Below are 20,383 nucleotides of genomic sequence, written 5' to 3'. Positions count from 1 at the left end.
ACTTAATTCTCAAATTGATTCATTACCAGACCAAATGTTATAGAAACCTTTTAATGCTTTGAGTAACGGCAGTATTGATCCAGTAAAATCCAATAATGGTTTTCATATGAAGATTTTTTCATTTTTTCCCTTTTTTTCTTTTTCTGTTTTTCTTTTTTTTTTTTTTCCTAAGTGTTAATCTATTTATTTGGATATTTCCTGTCCGGTACCAATCGTTAAATCATTCTGAACAGATTGCTGACTTACTAACCTTTCTCAGATCACCTTATCTATTGATCTATATGACGACAGCAGTAGTGAACTTTCCATAACTTAAAAGCAAAAATAATTCCTTGTTCTTTCTCACCGCCATCATCAAAACCACAACCCAAAAACCGCCCACCACTATCACCCACTACCAAAGCCACCTGCCAACATCACCACCACTTACACCACCATCACCACCATCTTTAATCTTCATTCGTTGTTCAAAATAAAGAAATCGTCATCATCATCTTTGTTGCAAAAAAGTAGTAGTAGTGGTGGTGGTGACGGTGGTGGTGGTGGTAGTAGTAGTAGTGGTAGTAGTAGTAGTGGTGGTGGTGGTGGTGGTGGTGGTGGTAGTGGCACTGATGGTGGTGGTGGTAGTAGTAGTAGTAGTAGTAGTGGCCCTTTCTTAATGTGGGTTGCACAAATCATTGGGTTGGGTGTTGGGGGAGAGGTTGGGGAGTGGTTCGGTTGCGCTGCAGGTCAACAGACATCAGATCACTAATATATGGTTATTGCTGTCAATAGGAAGCAGGAAACACAACTGAATCAACACAGAGCAGGGACAAAATTGTTCAGAATCAACTTAGATACAAGTTCACCTGCAAGCCTGCAAACACTATCTTAAAGCAAGCAATCGAGATCAATGACTAATCTTTATGCTTGTTGGCCGTTGGCTTCGCTCTTGTGACTCAAGATGTCGTCTGAACTAACATTGCTGTGTAGCATTCTCGCCGTTTGTTTGTGACTGCGGCGACATTTGACAGATCGCTTGTCAGGTTAAATCTGAATGAATATAATAAAGATAATTATTTTATTTTTATTTTTAAGGGCTGTAAAGAGAGAGAGAAAAAAAAACGATGTTTATTCTGGTGGTATTTAATATAAATAGCTTTCCTTCGATGTGTTTTGCTGCATTGATCAAGCGAGAAAGAAAGTTGTGCCTTCCTGCAGTTTCAATGGGTATGTAAGAACTTTCTTAAACAATTTTTCGTTTTCAGTTAGTTAAAATGTGAGATATTATGTCGAAACTATTTCGTTTTTGGATTTGGTTTGCATGATTCTTTATATGAGTTCGTGTGTTGAAGCATATTCTATTGTGTCTGAGGAGAGTCATTTTCTTTTTGTGTCTTATGTAACACACTCACTGGTAAAATTTTCACGTTTTTCTTATTTTTATTTTCCTAAAATTTTCGTTGCGTCTTGCAACCTTTTCAATAGACTTTTGCAAAAAGAATAGTTGATAGGAAGTTTTGTTGAATCGTGTAGTAGATGCATTTTCTTGTTTACCATGCGTGTATTTTCAGAGAGACACACACACATACACAAGGCGTATATTTTAGGTGTACTTGGTGAGTACCGCAGACCCTCACCCCCGGAGATTGTCAATATTACTTTTGTATTTTCGTTTTTGATGTATCTTTATATGACGGTGCTTCGGAATACCTCACGGGGAAGGAAAAGTACAAGGAATTGGGGTTCAAAATAGAAAAGAAAAAAAAAACTGAAATTCAAGGAAAAAAATATTCTTTCAAAATCTTAATTTCTGTTGTACGAATGACGGGAATGCCAAGAAGAAAAAAGAAGAGAAAAAAACTCCTCAATTCTTTCTATGTCTTTTCCCTTCCCCAACGAATTATCGATAGCTTCTCCGAAACTCCGTTCATTACATAACCTAGTAGTTAGTTGTTTTCAATTCTAATCATACGCAGACGAATTTTTTTACTTATAGTGTGGTTGAAGTCCAAAGGCACGGGTAACCGTTTTTTTTTTCCAGAAGCGGGTCGCAATGAGATATAACTCATTGTCAAGCGGACCGCACTACTAAAAAAATCAAGGTAATTTTTCTCCAGGTATAACAATCAGAAAGTCTCGCGGGCTGCAGTTTACCCAATTACAGGTTTATACTTATGTTAGAATAGTAGACGAGTATGATAGTGCGTTCCATGGCAATAACCACCATACACGACTTAACACGCATACATACATGCATATACTTATACATACAAATACTTCTTTTATATGCAGTCCTTCTAATTTTGGCAAGACAACAGCATTGAGTGGGTTGGGGGATTAGTACTTTATTTTATAAGCACCGGAAAGGATGAAAAGTAAAACTGACATCAACGAAATTTGAGAACAGAACGTAAAGAACCGGAAGAGATACCGCTAAGCATTTTGTCCAACGCGGTAACAATTCGGTCAGTTCGCCGCCGTATGGCCATTATATATGCTAATATTACCTGTTATAAGGCTGATAACTTTGGAAGTATACTATGGCATACATACAATGATTATAATTCAACTTTTATCAAATATTTTGATGCTAATACAAAATGATAAAAAGTATTTGTTACCTTAAAATTGAATAAGATAATTTTTTATTTGTATAACTGTTCTTAGAACTACTATGTCATTTACTCCTCTCTTCTGTCTCTATGATTCTTATTCCCTGTCTTTGTGCAGTACTTTTGTACTCATTGCCTCCACCAAGCCGAGTATATGCAGTTATCCTGCACTTCTTATGTTAACTCTCTCCTTGCATCTTTTACCTCCTCTTTCTGTACGATATAAAGTGTGACTGGAGGCATCAACCAAAGTTATATCAACTATTATCATATAGGGATAATTTTCACAATCACGCAAAAACATACATACATACATACATACATACATACATACATACATACATCACCGTGGACACCGTGACTGACCAGACCATCAGATGTTGCTACACATCGCTGGTCACAATGGGCTTCGCATTGTTTTAGCCTTCAAATGACACCACCCCGCTGGCTAAGCGAGCAGGCCAACAGAAGTAAAGAGTGAGAGAAAGTCGTGCGAAAGAGTACAGCAGGGATCGCCACCATCCCCCGCAGGAGACCCGTGGAACTTTAGGTGTTTTCGCTCAGTAAACACTCACAACGCCCGGTCTGGGAATCGAAACCGCGAGTCCGCTGCCCTAACCACTGGGCCATTGCGCCTCCATACGTACGTACGTACATGCATGCATGCATACATACATACATACATACATACATACATACATACATGCATAATTTACTCAAATGTACAAATATTGGTTTGGGGGAGGGGCTGAGTCAACCCTGAAAGGAATGAAAGACAAAGTCGATCTCGGCGGCATTTGAACTCAGAGCGTGAAGACGGACGAAGTGCCGCTAAGCATTTTGCCCGGCGTGCAAACGATTCGGCCGACTCGCCGCCTTATCAAGGGTACAAATATCTATATCCATAAGTGTCGATGTTTCTCTGTTTGTCTTGAAACAACGTCACAGTTTCTCAACGAATATTTACCAAATTCCGTATACGAAACCATAATCATCCCAGAATAATGTATAAAGAAAAAAGATTTTGGGTCGTAAGTCTCCCAGGGGTGAAATATGAATGATTCAAGAAAAGACATGGTAAAAGACCGATAGTTGTAACGGAAGCATTAAGTTCTCAACTCTTTTCTCTATAAAACACACACGTACTCTTACACTTTTCTCTCTCATTTTTCTTAGACGACACAGTAGTCATTATTAAAATTCCTCAAGGTGGCGAGCTGGCAGAAACGTTAGCATGCCGGGCGAAATGCTGCTATGTTCTGAGTTCAAATTCCGCCGAGGTCGACTTTGCCTTTTATCCTTTCGGGGTCGATTAAATAAGTACCAATTACACACTGGGGTCTATATTGTCGACTTAATCCGTTTGTCTGTCCTTGTTTGTCCCCTCTGTGTGTAGCTCCTTGTTGGCAGTAAGGAAATAAGAATCATCAGTGCGCTGGACGAAATGCTTAGCGGTATTTCGCTCGTCCCTACGTTCTGAGTTCAAATTCCGCCGAAGTAGACTTTGCCTTTCATCCTTTCGAGGTCGATAAAATAAGTGCCAATTGGACACTGGGGTCAATGTAATCGACTCATCCCCACCTCCTCCAAGCTGCCCATGAGGCAAAAATTTTAACTAATTATTAAAATTCCTCATTTAAAAATCATCTTTGAAAAGTTAGCATTTAGTTTCAAATAACACGGAAATTAGAAGATAATTCTTTTTCACATTAAAGTTTATTTTATATATATATATATATATTATATATATATATATATATATATATATATATATATAATAATAATAATAATAATAATGTAGTTGTGTAAAGCCGGAACAATGCGAGAAGGAAACAGAGTAAACTACAAAATGAAAAGCAAACGATAAAGTTGCAGTTTTGGAAAAAGTTTGTTGCCCAGATGAGCAGGAAACTTTCCATCCACCGCTTTCCGAATGTCCTGAAGAAGAGGTCGTCACCCCGAAATATAGAAATACAAGGTAAAAATTGCAAGTTTGTTCTGTTTTTTTTTTACATTTTATTGTTAACTTTGTAACTTCTGGCATTGTTCCCGCTTTACACAACTACATTCATTAAAGTTATACCTTACAATGCTTCACAAAAAATACCTCATTATACACACACACTCACAGACTCACACACACACATATACATATATATACTATCCAAAATGTGCAGTATCAGTGCATCTTTTCCCTGACTTATGGACTCTAAGACGTCTCATATATATATACATACACATAGCGTCCAATAATACTTTATTTGTTCCACGTCCTCGCGTTGTTGTGTTTTTTTGTTTTCTTGTTTGGATTAACTATATATATATATATATATATATATATATATATATATATATATATATATATGCATACACACACACACACACACATATATATATATGCATATATATGGGCGAGCGGGGTGGTGTGTGTGTGGGGGGGGTGTACATGACATATACGTGTATAAGACATTTTTTCGGTTTCCGATCTCAGATTGAAAGTGGAAAATGATCGTATGCAGTTGGTTTTGATAGATTACAAAAAGGACTTTTCCCCGTATTTTTAAATGCAGAATCCCCTCCACACACGCAATCGAAAAAGTTTTTAAAAACAACAAAAAGATAGGTAGGTAAAGTTAATTAAAAACTTGAAATGTTGATTTATTTTTAGGATTTTTTTTCCCTGCCAAGTTGTAGTCTACGTCGATGAAAACATAGGGATCCGAAGAAATATTTGCTAATTCGAAAAAAACAAACAAACAAAGAAACAAACGGAACAAAGAAAAATTGGGGTACCCGTTGAACATGTCCACCTGGGCATTGCCAAATAGTGTCAATCTATTAACTTTCAGTATGTGATCACTAACCAAAAGAATGTCCGTATAATATCTGTGTGTGTGTGTGTGTGTGTGTGTCTGTGTGTGTGTGTGTATGTATGTATGTATGTATGTATGTATGTATGTATGTATGTATGTATGTACATACACACACATACACACACACACTTATAATATCTTTTTTTCTACAACTAATGTACAACGTAATTGTATGAATATTTACGGTCATGTAAGCTGCGAACATTTTTATTGTATAACAATTACAACCTATTACAAACACATTTTTTTACAATTCTGCGACAAGTAATCAATTCCTGTTTCACGCGCGAGCGCGTCTGTGTGCGTGTGTAACAAGTAAAAGATAAAAGGTGTATATATATCATCCCGATCACCGTGACTGACCAGGCTATCAGATGTTGCTACACATCGCTGGTCACAATGCGCTTCGTATTGTTTTAGCCTTCTAATGACGCCACCCCGCTGGCTAAGCGAGCAGGCCAACAGAAAAATGAGTGAGAGAAAGTTGTGACAGGGATCGTCACCATCTCCTGCCGCAGCCTCGTTGAGCTTTAGGTGTTTTCGTTCAATAAACACGCACAACGCCCGGTCTGGGAATCGAAACCGTGATCCTACAACCTATTTCTTTATTACCCACAAGCGGCTAAACACAGAGGGGATAAAACAAGGACAGACAAAGGGATTAAGTCGATTACATCGATCCCAGTGCGTAACTGTTAATTTATCGACCCCGAAAGGATGAAAGGCAAAGTCGACCTCGGCGGAATTTGATCTCATAACGTAACGACAGACGAAATACGGCTACGCATTTCGCCCGGCGTGCTAACGTTTCTGCCAGCTCGACGCCTTATCCTACAACCGTGAGTCCGCTGCCCTAACCACTGGGCCATTGCGCCTCCGATCGACATATATATATATATATATATGTGTGTGTATGTGTGTGTGTGTGTGTGTGTACGACGGGCTTCATTCAGTTTCTATCTAGCAAAATACTCTCAAGGCATTGGTCGGCGTGAGGCTATAGTAGAAGACACTTACCCAAGGTGCCATGCAGTGAGAATGAACCCGGAACCGTGTGAATGGAAAGCAAGCTTCTTATCACATCCACGCCTGTGCCTGAAACATGTGTAGAGCTATGTAAACCTATACATATAAAAGAATTAAAGGCAATTCTATGCTACTTCGTAATAATCCTTATTATTATTATTATATTATTATTATTATTATTATATTATAATCTATATATATAATAATCAGCAAAATCTTATAAACTGACAATGTTCTAACTAAAAGCTATACATGTTTATATGTACTAGCATAGCTAGAGTGTGTAGCACCGGGGCGGCCCTTTCGTTTGCTGCCCCCAGACCCCACAAAAAGCACAACAATAGCCTACAACATAATGAAAAGTGCCGCCCGGGGTGGACCGCTCCTACTCACCTCTAGCTACGCTAGTGTTTATATGTTATGCAGTAATCCCTCGCCATATCGCGGTTCACCTATCGCGGTTTATTATTCAAGCTTACGTCGATTCCTCCGTGGTGTTGATTTGAATTTATAATAAAATAAAGAATACAAATTATAAAAATAATAATAAAATATACAGTACAGTACTGTTTCTACTTCGCGGATTTTCACCTATCGAGGAGGTGGGGGTGGGGTGGAATGCAACACACGCGATAGTCGAGGGGTTACTGTATATGAAAATAAAAAGTCTATATGTTTTTCAGAAAAAAAACCCCCAAAAAACAAAAAAATATAATACTTTATTTATTATTTTCACGTTTTCTGCTTAAAAGATCTCAAACACGATGTAGCACCCTCACATGCTCGTGAGCGTGTCGCGGCCGACTGTTCAAGTAGACAATACTGCTGGTGTAGATAACGATGAAGGTGTTGGTGGAAATAAGCAAGTTCTAGCGATTAGTGATTTACATTCCTTATCAAACGTGTATTAGTTGTAACTAGCAGTATCGCCCGGCTTTGCTCGGATTTGTAAGGGAAATAACTATATAAGCATTTTTAGAGAGTTATAGCCAAAAAATAGCAAAAAAATGCATTAAAAATGGGAAAAAAATGATGGTAATTTTTTTTTAATCGTTGACTCATCGTAGACATTTTTAGAGAGTTACTTCCCTTATATAATAGCGAAAATGCATTAAAATGGAAAAAATTTATGGTCAATGTTTTTTTTAAATCGTAGACTCATCGTAGACGCGCGCTAATACCCAGAAGGGCTCGATATGAATCACGACTATAAGATACCCGGTTTTGGTTAAACTGCATCGCAAAATGTGGGAGTAGTTAGGAATCTAAATCGTAGGAGACAGACACACAACTTCACTTTTATATATAAAGATTTTACCCGCATAGCCTCTCATTTCTCTTTCGCCCTAATGGCATGACGGAATGTATAGACTGTCATTTCAAGCTATGATTTACGGAGAATTTATTTGGAAATTATGACCATACAATAAAATTTTGAAGGAAATCGAATGATTGTTTTCGAATATGTGATGTGTGTAAGGCGGCGAACTGGTTAAAATTGTTAGCACGCCGGGCAAAATGATTAGCGGTATTTCGTCCGTCTTTACGTCCGGAGTTCAAATATTGTCGAGGTCAACTTTGTCTTTCATCCTTTCAGGGTCGTTAAAATAAGTATCAATCGAGGACTGGGATCGATGTAATTGACTTACCGCCTTCTCCGGAAATGCTGGCCTAATGCCAAAGAATTTGAAACCAATATGTGATGCATGTGCAGTAGCGGAGCAAGTGGAGCCGGCCGGCCGGCCGTCCGGTCAACACTTGTAGCAGTACTCGAAGGTAGTATTTGAAACCAAGTCAATTCATTAACGAGGAAATATCACGGCATATCAGTTTCCATATTTAGTAACGACGGTCCTTATCAAGTGATTTTGGTCCATATTTCAACCAATCGTTGTTCTAGCGCATTTGTGTGGTAAGAATAATGGAAAATTTCATGCAAATTCACGTCAAATCATGGTTATAAATTAAGGCGGCGAGCTGGCAGAAACGTTACCACGCCGGGCGAAATGCTTAGCGGTATTTCGTCTGCGTTACGTTGTGAGTTCAAATTCCGCCGTGGTCGACTTTGCCTTTCATCCTTTCGGGGTCGATAAATTAAGTACCAGTTACGCACTGCGGTCGATGTAATCGACTTAATACCTATGTCTGTCCTTGTTTGTTCCCTCTGTGTTTAGCCCCTTGTGGGTAATAAAGAAATAGGTTATAAATTGAGATGCGAGGGGAAATACAACGCAAAGGAACATGAGAACTCATAGAGGATTACTAGGTCAGCTGGTAGCTATGCCACTCGATCTCGTGTAAAAAAGATTCCTTCTCGCGAAGATACATTCTCACACAAACTACTGGTATTCAGCCATAACAGTTTTCTGTTAGGTATTGTAATATCAATCTGTAAATAAACTTATTAAAATCTAAATATTGTGGTTGGTTCTATTTGGGAGTAGCAAGCCGCCAGACCAGATAATCCAGCTCCCAGTTCACCAATACTCACTTTTATGAGGGCAGCGCTTTTGATTTTGGATCTACTGGATAAGTCTGAAGTTTCCATAGGGGCGGAAGGCAAATTCAAGGATTGCTCTGGGCGGTACACGCTCTAGTTATGCCACTGTGCATGTGGTCATAAAATGAGTGAATCAATGCAATGTTATTTAATATTATATACAGTAAAATGAAAGCTAAACTGGCTCTATTGAAAGCTTTAGTATTACAATTTAGTTTTAATGTATACCGTTTCAAAACATTATGCAATCCTACTTCAGTCTTTTTTGAAAATATTTCACCATTATCGTTTCTGAGTTTGGCACGATTTGGAAATGAATTTTAAACAAATTATTCTTGAAATCGATACCATCTATTAGAGAACCCAAGAAATTGTGAACTGTGCCAAGAATCTATGCATTTTGTTGCCGTTTTCTCTAAGTATCCAAGAGACTTAAAGAAATTGATTTGTCGGCATAATTGAAGATGCGTTACCCCACTCCGACTTCGTTTCCTTATAACTCTATGAAAAGAAGAAAAAAAAAAGAAAATGCTCTTTTACTGGTTTCAGTCATTTGACTGTGGCCATGCTGGAGCACCGCCTTTAGTCGAGCAAATCGACGCCAGGACTTATTCTTTGTAAGCCTAGTAATTATTCTATCGGTCTCTTTTGCCGAACCGCTAAGTTACGGGGACGTAAACATACCAGCATCGGTTGTCAAGCGCTGTTGGGGGACAAACACAGATACACAAACACAGATACACAAACACACACACACACACACACACACACACACACATATATATATATATATATTATATATATATACGCGAGAAAGAAGCAACAAGAATGGATAGGTTTTTAGTACAATCGTTTCATACAAGGACAGGCTTTATTAAAAGTTGCAAAAATTGCAGCATATAAACGTGTCCCGTACTCATCAGCTAAAATACATGTGAGTTCTCTAGACATCCTAGTGGTTGAGGCTATACTCATGAAGTAATGTAGATAATTAAGTAACATAAACAGATTTCCAAAGTTCATTAAAGATGATGTACAGTCTTATCACAGAATTTTAAAAAAGTTTTAATAGCATCACAGAGAAGGTGACTTAATCCATGGTGTACATATGAATTTCCAGAGATATGAGGAGGGATTACATACTCACAGACGACAAATTTATCCATTGCTAATCACAACGAGGTGGGTTTCAATTCCTGCTTATTAGCATTACCGAGAGGGTGAATTAATCCTATACAAAGGATTAATTCACCCTCTCGGTAATGCTAATAAGCAGGAATTGAAACCCACCTCGTTGTGATTAGCAATGGATAATTTGTCGTCTGTGAGTATGTAATCCCTCCTCATATCTCTGGAAATTCATATGTACACCATGGATTAAGTCACCTTCTCTGTGATGCTATTAAAACTTTTTAAAATTCTGTGATAAGACTGTACATCATCTTTAAAGAACTTTAATGAACTTTGGAATCTGTTTATGTTACTTAATTATCTACATTACTTCATGAGTATAGCCTCAACCACTAGGATGTCTAGAGAACTCACATGTATTTTAGCTGATGAGTACGGGACACGTTTATATGCTGCAATTTTTGCAACTTTTAATAAAGCCTGTCCTTGTATGAAACGATTGTACTAAAAACCTATCCATTCTTGTTGCTTCTTTCTCGCTTATAATCACCCCACATTACTGTATTGTTAAAACCGTATAGTTTGTTTTGGTGCATCTAAGTTAGGTACCATATTCAAGTAAATTCATTTAAATTAACTTTAATCTTTATTGCTTTATATATATATATATATATATATATATATATATATATAATACACGACGGGCTTTTTTCAGTTTCCGTCTACCAAATCCACTCACAAGACTTTGGTCGGCCCGAGGCTATAGTAGAAGACACTTGCCCAAGGTGCCACGCAGTGGGACTGAACTCGGAACCATGTGGTTCGTGAGCAAGCTACTTACCACACAGCCACTCCTACGCCTGAATATTTTTTAATAAAATGTTCAACAATTATGTTTCAGGTGGTACAGATTAAAAATAGATCGGAATTTGATGTGCATAAATGACATCAAAGCGTATTATTCTGACATAATCGTAATCTACACCCTCTTAAACTTTGTAGTAAATTATATTAAAAAATTTTCATTTTCCAGAAAGTTGTGAGGAAATAAACTGAGGTGTGCAAATTATCCGAAACTCCTCTCTTCAACCCTGAAAAAACTTTCACAGCAAATTCCGATATAACCCTAATCTATACCATCAAAAAGTATCACCGTAAAACTTCATTAAAAAATATATTCCAGTTTTCAAAAGATTATGAAGAAAAAGTCGGGAACGATCGCAGGGGCACACATCTGCAGTTATACCGAATTATCGGCGGTGTAAGAAGGAAAAGTCTGTGTATAAAAACATCCTTTTCCTCAAATTTATGACCAGTTATATAAATACAAGGTAGCGGGTATCCTGAATTTAGCACCTATCTAGATGAAAGTAAAATAGTATATTTTTTTTCAATTTTCTAAAAGCTTTGGATCTTTTCGGTTTGAACGGCAGTTTTTTTAGCGGTGTCAAATGAAATTGTCACTCATATTTATGACCCTAGTATCGATCTATTGCATTTCAATCTGTTTTAGGGTTATGGTTAGTTAGGGTTAGGGTTAAGGGTGGGGGAAGGGTATCTTTTTTTCTTCAGAAATGTAAATAAACCCAATCTGTTTCTTAAACGAGGGACATATTCATACGGCACAGAATGTTTTCATCTCAATAGACGTCATTGATTGGTTGAAATTGCAGAAATTGAAGAAAAAACAACAACAAATATCTTACAAGCTATAGAATTTTCTCAATAAAGCCAAGAGAAAAAGATGTTTTATAAACACATTCTACCAGTATACGAAGTTTAAAAGTGTTTAGTTACGTGGAAATTATTTTTAAAAACTGCCAGTCAAACCGAAAAGATCCAAAGCTTTTACTTCAGTAAGGGTTTTCTGCTTTTCAACAGCTTTTATTTTATTTGTTTAGAATTCCCCATCTCGGCCTACAAGAGTGTGTGTATACATGCATTTGTATGTGTATGTGCAGTCAGATGATGGCTTAGCTGGCCGAATCTACAAAGTCACTATTAATACTATTCTGTTAAAGAATAATAAATTTGTACTCGATCAAAATTCTTCAGTTTAATTCAAGGTTGTTATAACATAAAAGTACACACACACGCACATACATACATACATACATACATACATACATACATACATACATACATACATACATACATATTCTTTTGTTTCAGCCTAGTAGTTATTATATCAGTCTTTTTTGCTGAATCGCTGTGTTACAGGGATGTAAGCACACCAACACCGGTTGTCAAGCGGTGATTGTGGGACAAACACAGAGATAAAGTCATATAGATATATACATACTAGCAGTATCGCCCGGCGTTGCTCAGGTTTGTAAGGGAAATAACTATAAAGTATTTTTAGAGAGTTATAGCCAAAAAATAGCAAAATAATGGAAAAAAATATGGTAAATTTTTTTTTGATAGTTAAAAAAGGTGGAGTTGCGTCCCCTACACAGTTTGTGGTTTGTGTTCCTGATTCTCGACCCCATGTCGAATTTATCGATTTTTTTCAGAACTGGGGGAACTTTTCAAAATTTTCGCTGCGTTAGTTTTGAATTATGACATTAGGCTATGTGTGTGTCAAGTTTCATCAGAATCGGTTGAAAGCCGTGGTCAGGGTGAGGGTACAAGCAAACAGACACACAGAAACACGCACAGACAAACTGCCGTTTATATAGAGAGAGATATACGACGGGTTTCTTTCAGTTTCCGCCTACCAAATCCACTCACGAGGCTTTGGTCGGCCCGAGGCTATAGCAGAAGACACTTGCCCAATGTGTCAAGCAGTGGGACTGAACCCGGAACCATGTGGTTGTGAAGCAAGCTTCTAGCAGTACAATACTAATGCTTAGGCGGACAAAATCGCAAGCACGTCAAAGAATTTAGCGGCCTTTCGTTTGGCTTTTTACGTTCTCTTTAATAAAAATGCATGTTTATTGTTTTTTTTTTTTACTAGCAGTATAACCCTCCCGAGATACAACAAAATTTGTTTCAATTCATGATTTCACATCACGAATCGGGGGGCTAACGCAGAATTGCACCTCTCCCTGAAAAATGCATTTTTATTGAAAAACATTTTTCGAATTCCTACGTTTTAGATGTCAGAGATTACGAATATGCAAAAAAGAAAAACACCTTTTCAAATTTCACTTGGCAAAAGGTGGTTTTAAAAAAAGAATTTCGATAAAAGTTCAAAATTTTAAATTGGGGGGATGGAGAGGTGGGGTGAAATTTGAAAAGGGTTTTTTTTTGTATATTCGTAATCTCCGACATCTAAAACGTAGGTATCCGAAATTTTTTTTCAAAAAAATGCACTTTTCAAGGAGAGGTGCGACTCTGCATTAGCCCCCAACGAATCTTTCAAACCAACTACGAAAACTAGTTAAATGACTTACAGATTATATTTATGTTGTACATTGTCAAAATAACTTGAAAACTTTTGCTGACATTCGAATTTTCAAAAAGAATGCGTAGGCTGTATGTTAATATAATACATGTAACCCGTAGAGTTTACAGAGATTTCGTGATCATGAGTAATAAGCGCAGGCGTGACTGTGTGGGAAGAAGTTTGCTTCCAAAACCAATCGTTCTGAGTTCAGTCTCACTGCGTGACACCTTGGGTAAGTTTTTTTTTTTTCAGCCATAACCTCGGGACGACCAAAACCTTCTTAGTGAGTTTTGTTAGACGGAAACTGAAAGAAGCACGTCGTGTACATATTTATTACAAATGGTTTTTTGGCAAATAAAAAAAAAAAAAAGGTTACCCCGAAATATAACAACACATACTCAAACACACAGCTATCTATCTATCGATCGATCAATCGATAGATAGATGGGTGCTACTTTGATATGCGATCTACGTATCATGAAACTGCTTAAGTATGCGATTTACACTTTATATTGTGATCTACAACCAAAAACAAAAAAAAGTTATACTTGCGAAGAACAGCTTTTCTAGCTGATGTTCGTTCGATTCACCGATAAAATTAGTAAGCTTGTTTCAAATTTGTTTCATTCTAATTTTTTAAAAAATAAATGTATAAAAATATAAGAGTGTTTTATTTAAGCCATAATAAATAAATAAATGAAACATGTAGATCGCATACTAAACTAGAATTTGACTCTTGTAGATCACGTTGGTTACGTAGACCGCATACCAAAGTAGCACCGATAGATGTGTGTGTGTGTGTGTGTGTGTGTGTCTGTGTGTCCACCACCGCTTGACAACCGATTTTGGTGTGTTTACGTTCCCGTAGTTTAGCAGTTCAGCGTAAGACACCGATAGAATAAGTACCAGGCATTAAAAAAAAATAAGTACTTGAATCAATTCGTTTGACTAAATTCTTCAAGGCAGTGCTCCAGCGTGGCCACAGTCTAAAGGCTGAAACAAGTAACAAAAAACAAAACAATTCATATTTTTATGGTGGCTTTGATTATAGTGGTGGTGGTGGTAGTAAACGACAGCAAATAATAATTTTTTTTATTGGACAAAAATTTATATCTTTAAAAAATGTTGATGATTCCCCCATTCCCCGTGTGGAATTAGCTTTGTGTGCGAGAGGTACCGGGGATCGATACCCAAATTCTCCTCTCTTCTTTTATTCTTTTATTTGTTTCAGTCATTTGACTACGGCCATGCTGGAACACCACCTTTTAGTCGAACAAATCGACTCCAGTACTTATTCTTTGTAAGACTAGTAGTTATTTTATCGGTCTGTTTTGCCGAACCGCTACGTTACAGGGACGTGAACACACCAACATCGGTTGTCAAGCGATGGTGGGGTGACAAACACAGACACACAAACACACACACACATATACGATGGGCTTCTTTCAGTTTCCGTCTACCAAATCCACTCACAACGCTTTGGTTGGCCCGAGGCTATGGTAGAGGATACTTGCCCAAGGTGCCACGTAGTGGGACTGAACCCGGAACCATGTGGTTGGTAAACAAGCTACTTACCACACAGCCACTCCTGCGCCTATATTCAATCATTTTCTGATTTCTTTTATGCGAAAACTAAACCCGGGCAATCTTTCATTTTTTTTTAACATTTAAAACGTAACTATTACTTTTACGTTTATTTATTGTTGGTAGTGGTGATCGTGATTGTACCGTCTAGAGTCATGGGTGTTCTGGGTAGTTACCTGAGGAACGCACAGGTCTGGGGAGCCAGTGTTGTGGATTCGTTTCCAATCCCATTCTTGAAGGGTGGGGGTAGGAAGTAATGCTACTTATAAATTGGCGTTAGTTGGCGACAGTGGACGCATTTTGGGGGCTTGAGTTCCTAGTGATAACGACAGTGAATTCTTGGTGGTGACCTTTCTTTATTGTTTAGAGTGGTGGTGACGACATTTGTTAAGGCGGTGACAGTTGTAGTTGTTTGTAGTAGGTAGTCATCACTGTGTGTGTGTGTATGGAGGGGGTAACAGGCGATGACACTGATCTTTATCGTGTGCTTTTCTTGCTTTTGTTAACTTTTCACTATAGAGATTTTTATGAAAACTCACCGTCTTAGTTGACGAAAGATATTGATGTCAATGACCGGCGTTCCTAAGTTCGGCTTCGAAGGGTAGGGAAGGAAAGTTATGAAATAGTTGATAAGTTTACTAAATGCCTAAATGCTTTTGTATTTATTCCTGTTCATTTTTATGATATAACTTCATTTGTGAAATATTTCCAAATGTCGGAGTTGGGCAATTTAACATCAAAGACATATCAATTCATTTCGTTTTTTTTTTGGTATTTGGTTTGCAAGATTCTTTATATGAGTTCGTGTGTTGAAGCATATTCTGTTGTGTCTGAGGAGAGTCATTTTCTTTTTGTGCCTTGTAATTTAACACACTCACCGGTGAGTGAGTTAAATTACAAAGCACAAAAAGAAAATGACTCTCCCCTGACACAACAGAACATATCCATTCAGTTGGGACATTATTACATGTCCAAACCGTTTTCACAATACGCAAACTGGTTTTATGAAAATGTCCTTCCTTTGTTCAGTATTGCAGAATGCAGTGCTGCAGAAAAGGCAAAGTGTTTGGAAGAATTCCATGAGGAATTTTTTTTTTAATATTTAATGTATATAATTTTTTTGTTATCTAAATAATTTCTTCAATGAGACAAATTTAGATCTATTCCCTAAAAGGGGCCTAGAGAGATTTTTAAAGAAATGTTTTATTGATTTATGAGTGAATAACTATGTCAACATATTATTATTTAGAGCTAGTTGTGTAAATCTGTTTATCTACTTCCATACAGTCAGTGGTGGGCACATCTAACCAAAAAGTTAGCTTCGCTAACCGCTAAACCGTTAACTAAAAAAAGGAGTCAGCTTCGCAAACGTTAAACGGCTAATCTTTATATATAAAACTGAAGTTGTGTGTGTGAGAGTCTGTCTACTCCGATTTAGATTCCTAACTACTCCCACATTTTGCGGTGCAGTTTAACCAAAAGCGGGTATCTTATAGTCGTGATTCATATCGAGCCCTTCTGGGTATTAGCGAGCGTCTACGATGAGTCTACAATTTAAAAAAAAATTACCATCATTTTTTCGTTTTTTAATGCATTTTTTACTCGGTTTTATATAAGGGAAGTAACTCTCTAAAAATGCTTATATAGTTATTTCCCTTACAAACCCGAGCAACGCCGGGCGATACTGCTAGTCAGGTAAAAAAAAAATAGATGAAGCTAACGCTAACTGATAACCGCTAGCTTTTATCATATGAATTTAGTTTCGGTTTGATTTTTTGGCTCAAAACCCCCACCGCAAAAAACAGACCTAGAGAGCTGAAATGTTCATGTTGTAGCTTAGACATAGAGCTTTTCAAAAAGGTATAGCATGCCAAGATCAGATGGTGATCAAGGTGTACGCAAATAATTAAATGAACAAATGAAATTAAGCATTAGTTTTTCAGTGAACACACTTTATTTACAGTACAGAAAGTATTAAATGAATCAAAAAGATAATGTATAAGATAGGTATCATGCCAAGATCTTATGATGATCAAGGTGTACTATTCTGGTTGGGCCTTCTCCCTCGCATCGACGTGATGCTGGTTGCCCTTCATAAGTATCAGTCTCTCAAAGTTACCATCTGACAGGGTGGCTCTCAAAATATCTTTGCTTATCGAGAATAGGCGCTTGGTCACCTTGTCTTGCAGATAGAACTTGTATTGGGTGTCCACCATGGCCCGGGTGAGAACATCAAAGGTGTGAGTTCCTGTGATCCAGTGTGCCGTCATCCCTAGGTAGGATCTGTTGTGGGCCGACCAACAGTCCGCGGTGGTCGCCACCCAGGGGACATCCTTGAGCAATCGGTAATTTTAAAAAAAATGTTGAATTGTAAAGAGACATAAGCTGTAAACTTAAAAACTTAAGAATTATATATATATGTGTGTGTGTGTGCGCGCGCGCAAACGCATACCCATAAATACATACATATATGCATACATGTGCGCACATATACACACATGCATGCACACGTACGCATACATACACGCACACGCCTCCCCACATATATACATATACATAGGCGCATACATCCGCATACGTACACATATGCATGCCCATATGTGTAGTATTAAACAATTAAGATAAGATTGGAGAGTTAAAAAATTAATGGAAAGTCAAATAGGGTTGTTGGAGATTACCAAGGTGGTGTTCGGGATATGTGCTGTGTGGTTATTCAGGTTCCATTTGGATTTGTGGTAAAATTTGAAGGTATGGAAAAAGCGATGCTTGCATGTACCTAGGGCCTCGTTATATCTATTTAGTAATATTGAAGAGTTGTGTTTTAATATGTGGAATGCCTCTTTTAGGCATAACTTACAGGCTTAGAGTTGACCTTGATATGGAAGCTCTGAATCTATTATGGACCATGACAAGATGTAAGGAATATTTCTATTTTTGAGATTATGTATGTGACTGGCGAGTGTTGTGCATTTACTGTGTTTCTCGTATCTAAAAGAATTGAGATGTGCAACGTATCGTTGTTTAAAATTTACAGTTGCTCCTATATATATATATATATAATATATATATATATATATATATTATATATATATATATATATATATATATATATATATATGGCTGTAGAATTGTGTAAAATGTTGAGAACGGTGCATTTATAAATTGCAATGGGTTTGTAGAGAGCAGATGGTCCCAGGACAGCAGTTACATGGTAGTGCATTGTGGGGAATATTCTCAGGTATGGATGGGGTAATACTGTCAGAGGAGGTTGGAGATGGGGTAGATTGGTCTATGATATTAACACTATTTTTACTACTATCATTACTATTTCTATCGTTGCTGTTATTTACCCTATCTGTAATAGTGGTAGAAGTTGTGGTAGTAGTATTCTGGTTAGTATTAGTGGTATTTGTAGGGTTTCTGTTGTGGACTAAAGTATAGGGTTCGATATTGGAGCTATGTATACGTTGGGCGCTCGTGTATTCAGAGTTGTTGTAATGTAGGTTTTGATAATAGAAAGTTTTCGTTTATTAGAGGCTGTTTTGATAGACTCAAAGTTGGGCGGGGAGGAGTAGGATAGTTTTAAGGTAGATCTATTAAAAATAGAGTAATATTTATGTTGACGAGGGAAGTCCAGTATATTAAAAAAAGATTTAGCTAAGTTCTTAACGCTTAGTGAGAAGGGGATGTATACCATAGAATAGAGCGTCCACCCCCTTTTTTGTTGCTTAAGGATAGTGTTATCTATATTTTTAGAAATTAGAGGTGGGTAATATGGCCCGTTATTGTTAGCTGTTTTAGCTTTTGACCTAGTGTTATATGTGTGTGCGTGCGTGTGGGGGTCTATGTTGTCCTAATCTAGGTTCTTCCTGGGTTCTAGTATAGTGTATGTGTGGTGATTCTGGTGGTTGGCATGTCGTTGTGATATGATTTGAGCCTAGTATTAATTGTTGGGAGAAGCCGCTGGCAGCGAGCGCTTGGTTGTAATATGGGGCGTGGTTGTCGAATATTTCCTCAGTGGATGAAAGGTCCGATATACGAATTGAGATACCCTTAATTATATTATCAAAGGTGGATTTGTGGTGACTGGAATTAATGCTTAAGTACTTGAAGTATTGGTTAGGTTTGTTATATAGGGAGTATTGGGAGGTTTCTATATTTAAAGTTATGTCTAGAAAATTAATGGTTTGTAGGAATTTTCAAAATTAATAGAGACATTGAGGCTAAAGAAAAATGTGTGTAGATCTTTACTAATTCGTTCTAAAGAAGATTTATTTAAGCTGCTGGTGACTGGCAAGGTGTCATCTCTGTATAGGCCTCCCTTGATGTTTGGGAAATGTATTTGGAGCTGTTGTAGTATGCAAAGGCCGACGAAGTCGGTGACTTGGGCGGAGTCGGATGATCCCATAGTAATGTCAAATAATTTGTTCTAGTTATTGTTATTGTGTTTTTTTCACTTCTTTACACTTTTTAATTTTCTCTTCTTGTTTTCATTTCCTCTTTCTTTCCTTCTTCTTTTCTCACCTTTTCTTTGATCTTTCTCCTCATTTTAACATACACATCTCTTCTCCCCTCTCTATCCACTTAATACTACCACTGCATTCTCAGATTTTCATTCACACCACAAGACCCCTTTGAATGAACAGCATATGGAATCTACGTCTCCACACTTTCCATTTGTGATGACGAAATATGAACTCCAATTAGAATTTACATACCATGGACAGGATGCATTTCTACCACTTCTACGCACCACTTTCCTTGGATAATTGAACTGCAACTATAGCATTTTTATACATTTTTATTTTAATCTCTACATTCATTCTCCTATTTCCCTATATACTCCTGATTTGCTTCCTTTTCCAAAATAACTCCTCATATTGAACTCTATTTAACTATCTCACATTGTCTCTGATGAAGGGATATCCCTAATATCCCAGAAACAGCTGTAAGATTAACTTTCTTTTTATAAATGTCCTGAAAATTTGACACAGCCTTGACTTTGTTGTCTCATTTTATTTAACACACATGCACGCACACACACACATATATATACATACATACATAATACACACACACATATATACATACATACATAATACACACACACACACACACATATATATATATATATGTAAACAGTAAAAAATAAATACAGACATGGACAAGAACATGAAACACCAAAGAGACGACACAAGAACCACAGGACGGGACATTCGAAGCCCTCAGTCATCAGTCAAGAACCAGATCATCTTCGCAATATATATACACACACACACATGCACAT

The 20,383-nt window shown here is 37.3% G+C and overlaps 1 protein-coding gene across 2 annotated transcripts in view; it reads left to right on the top strand.

The window, feature by feature from the left end:
- Positions 1-1,086: 1,086 nt before the first annotated feature.
- Positions 1,087-20,383, top strand: part of LOC115211746 (nuclear receptor subfamily 2 group E member 1-like) — a 42,728-nt gene continuing 23,431 nt past the window's right edge. For both annotated transcript variants that reach the window (XM_036503230.1, XM_036503229.1), the window contains exon 1: positions 1,087-1,209. In XM_036503230.1, the coding sequence (XP_036359123.1) occupies positions 1,107-1,209 (103 nt within the window). In that variant the 5' untranslated portion in view covers positions 1,087-1,106. The remainder of the gene's footprint in view (positions 1,210-20,383) is intronic.

Source organism: Octopus sinensis, linkage group LG5 (genome assembly GCF_006345805.1).
Source record: "Octopus sinensis linkage group LG5, ASM634580v1, whole genome shotgun sequence".
NCBI lineage: Eukaryota > Metazoa > Mollusca > Cephalopoda > Octopoda > Octopodidae > Octopus > Octopus sinensis.
Note: the sequence above shows the minus strand (reverse complement) of the source record. Positions and strands in the feature narration are given on the sequence as shown.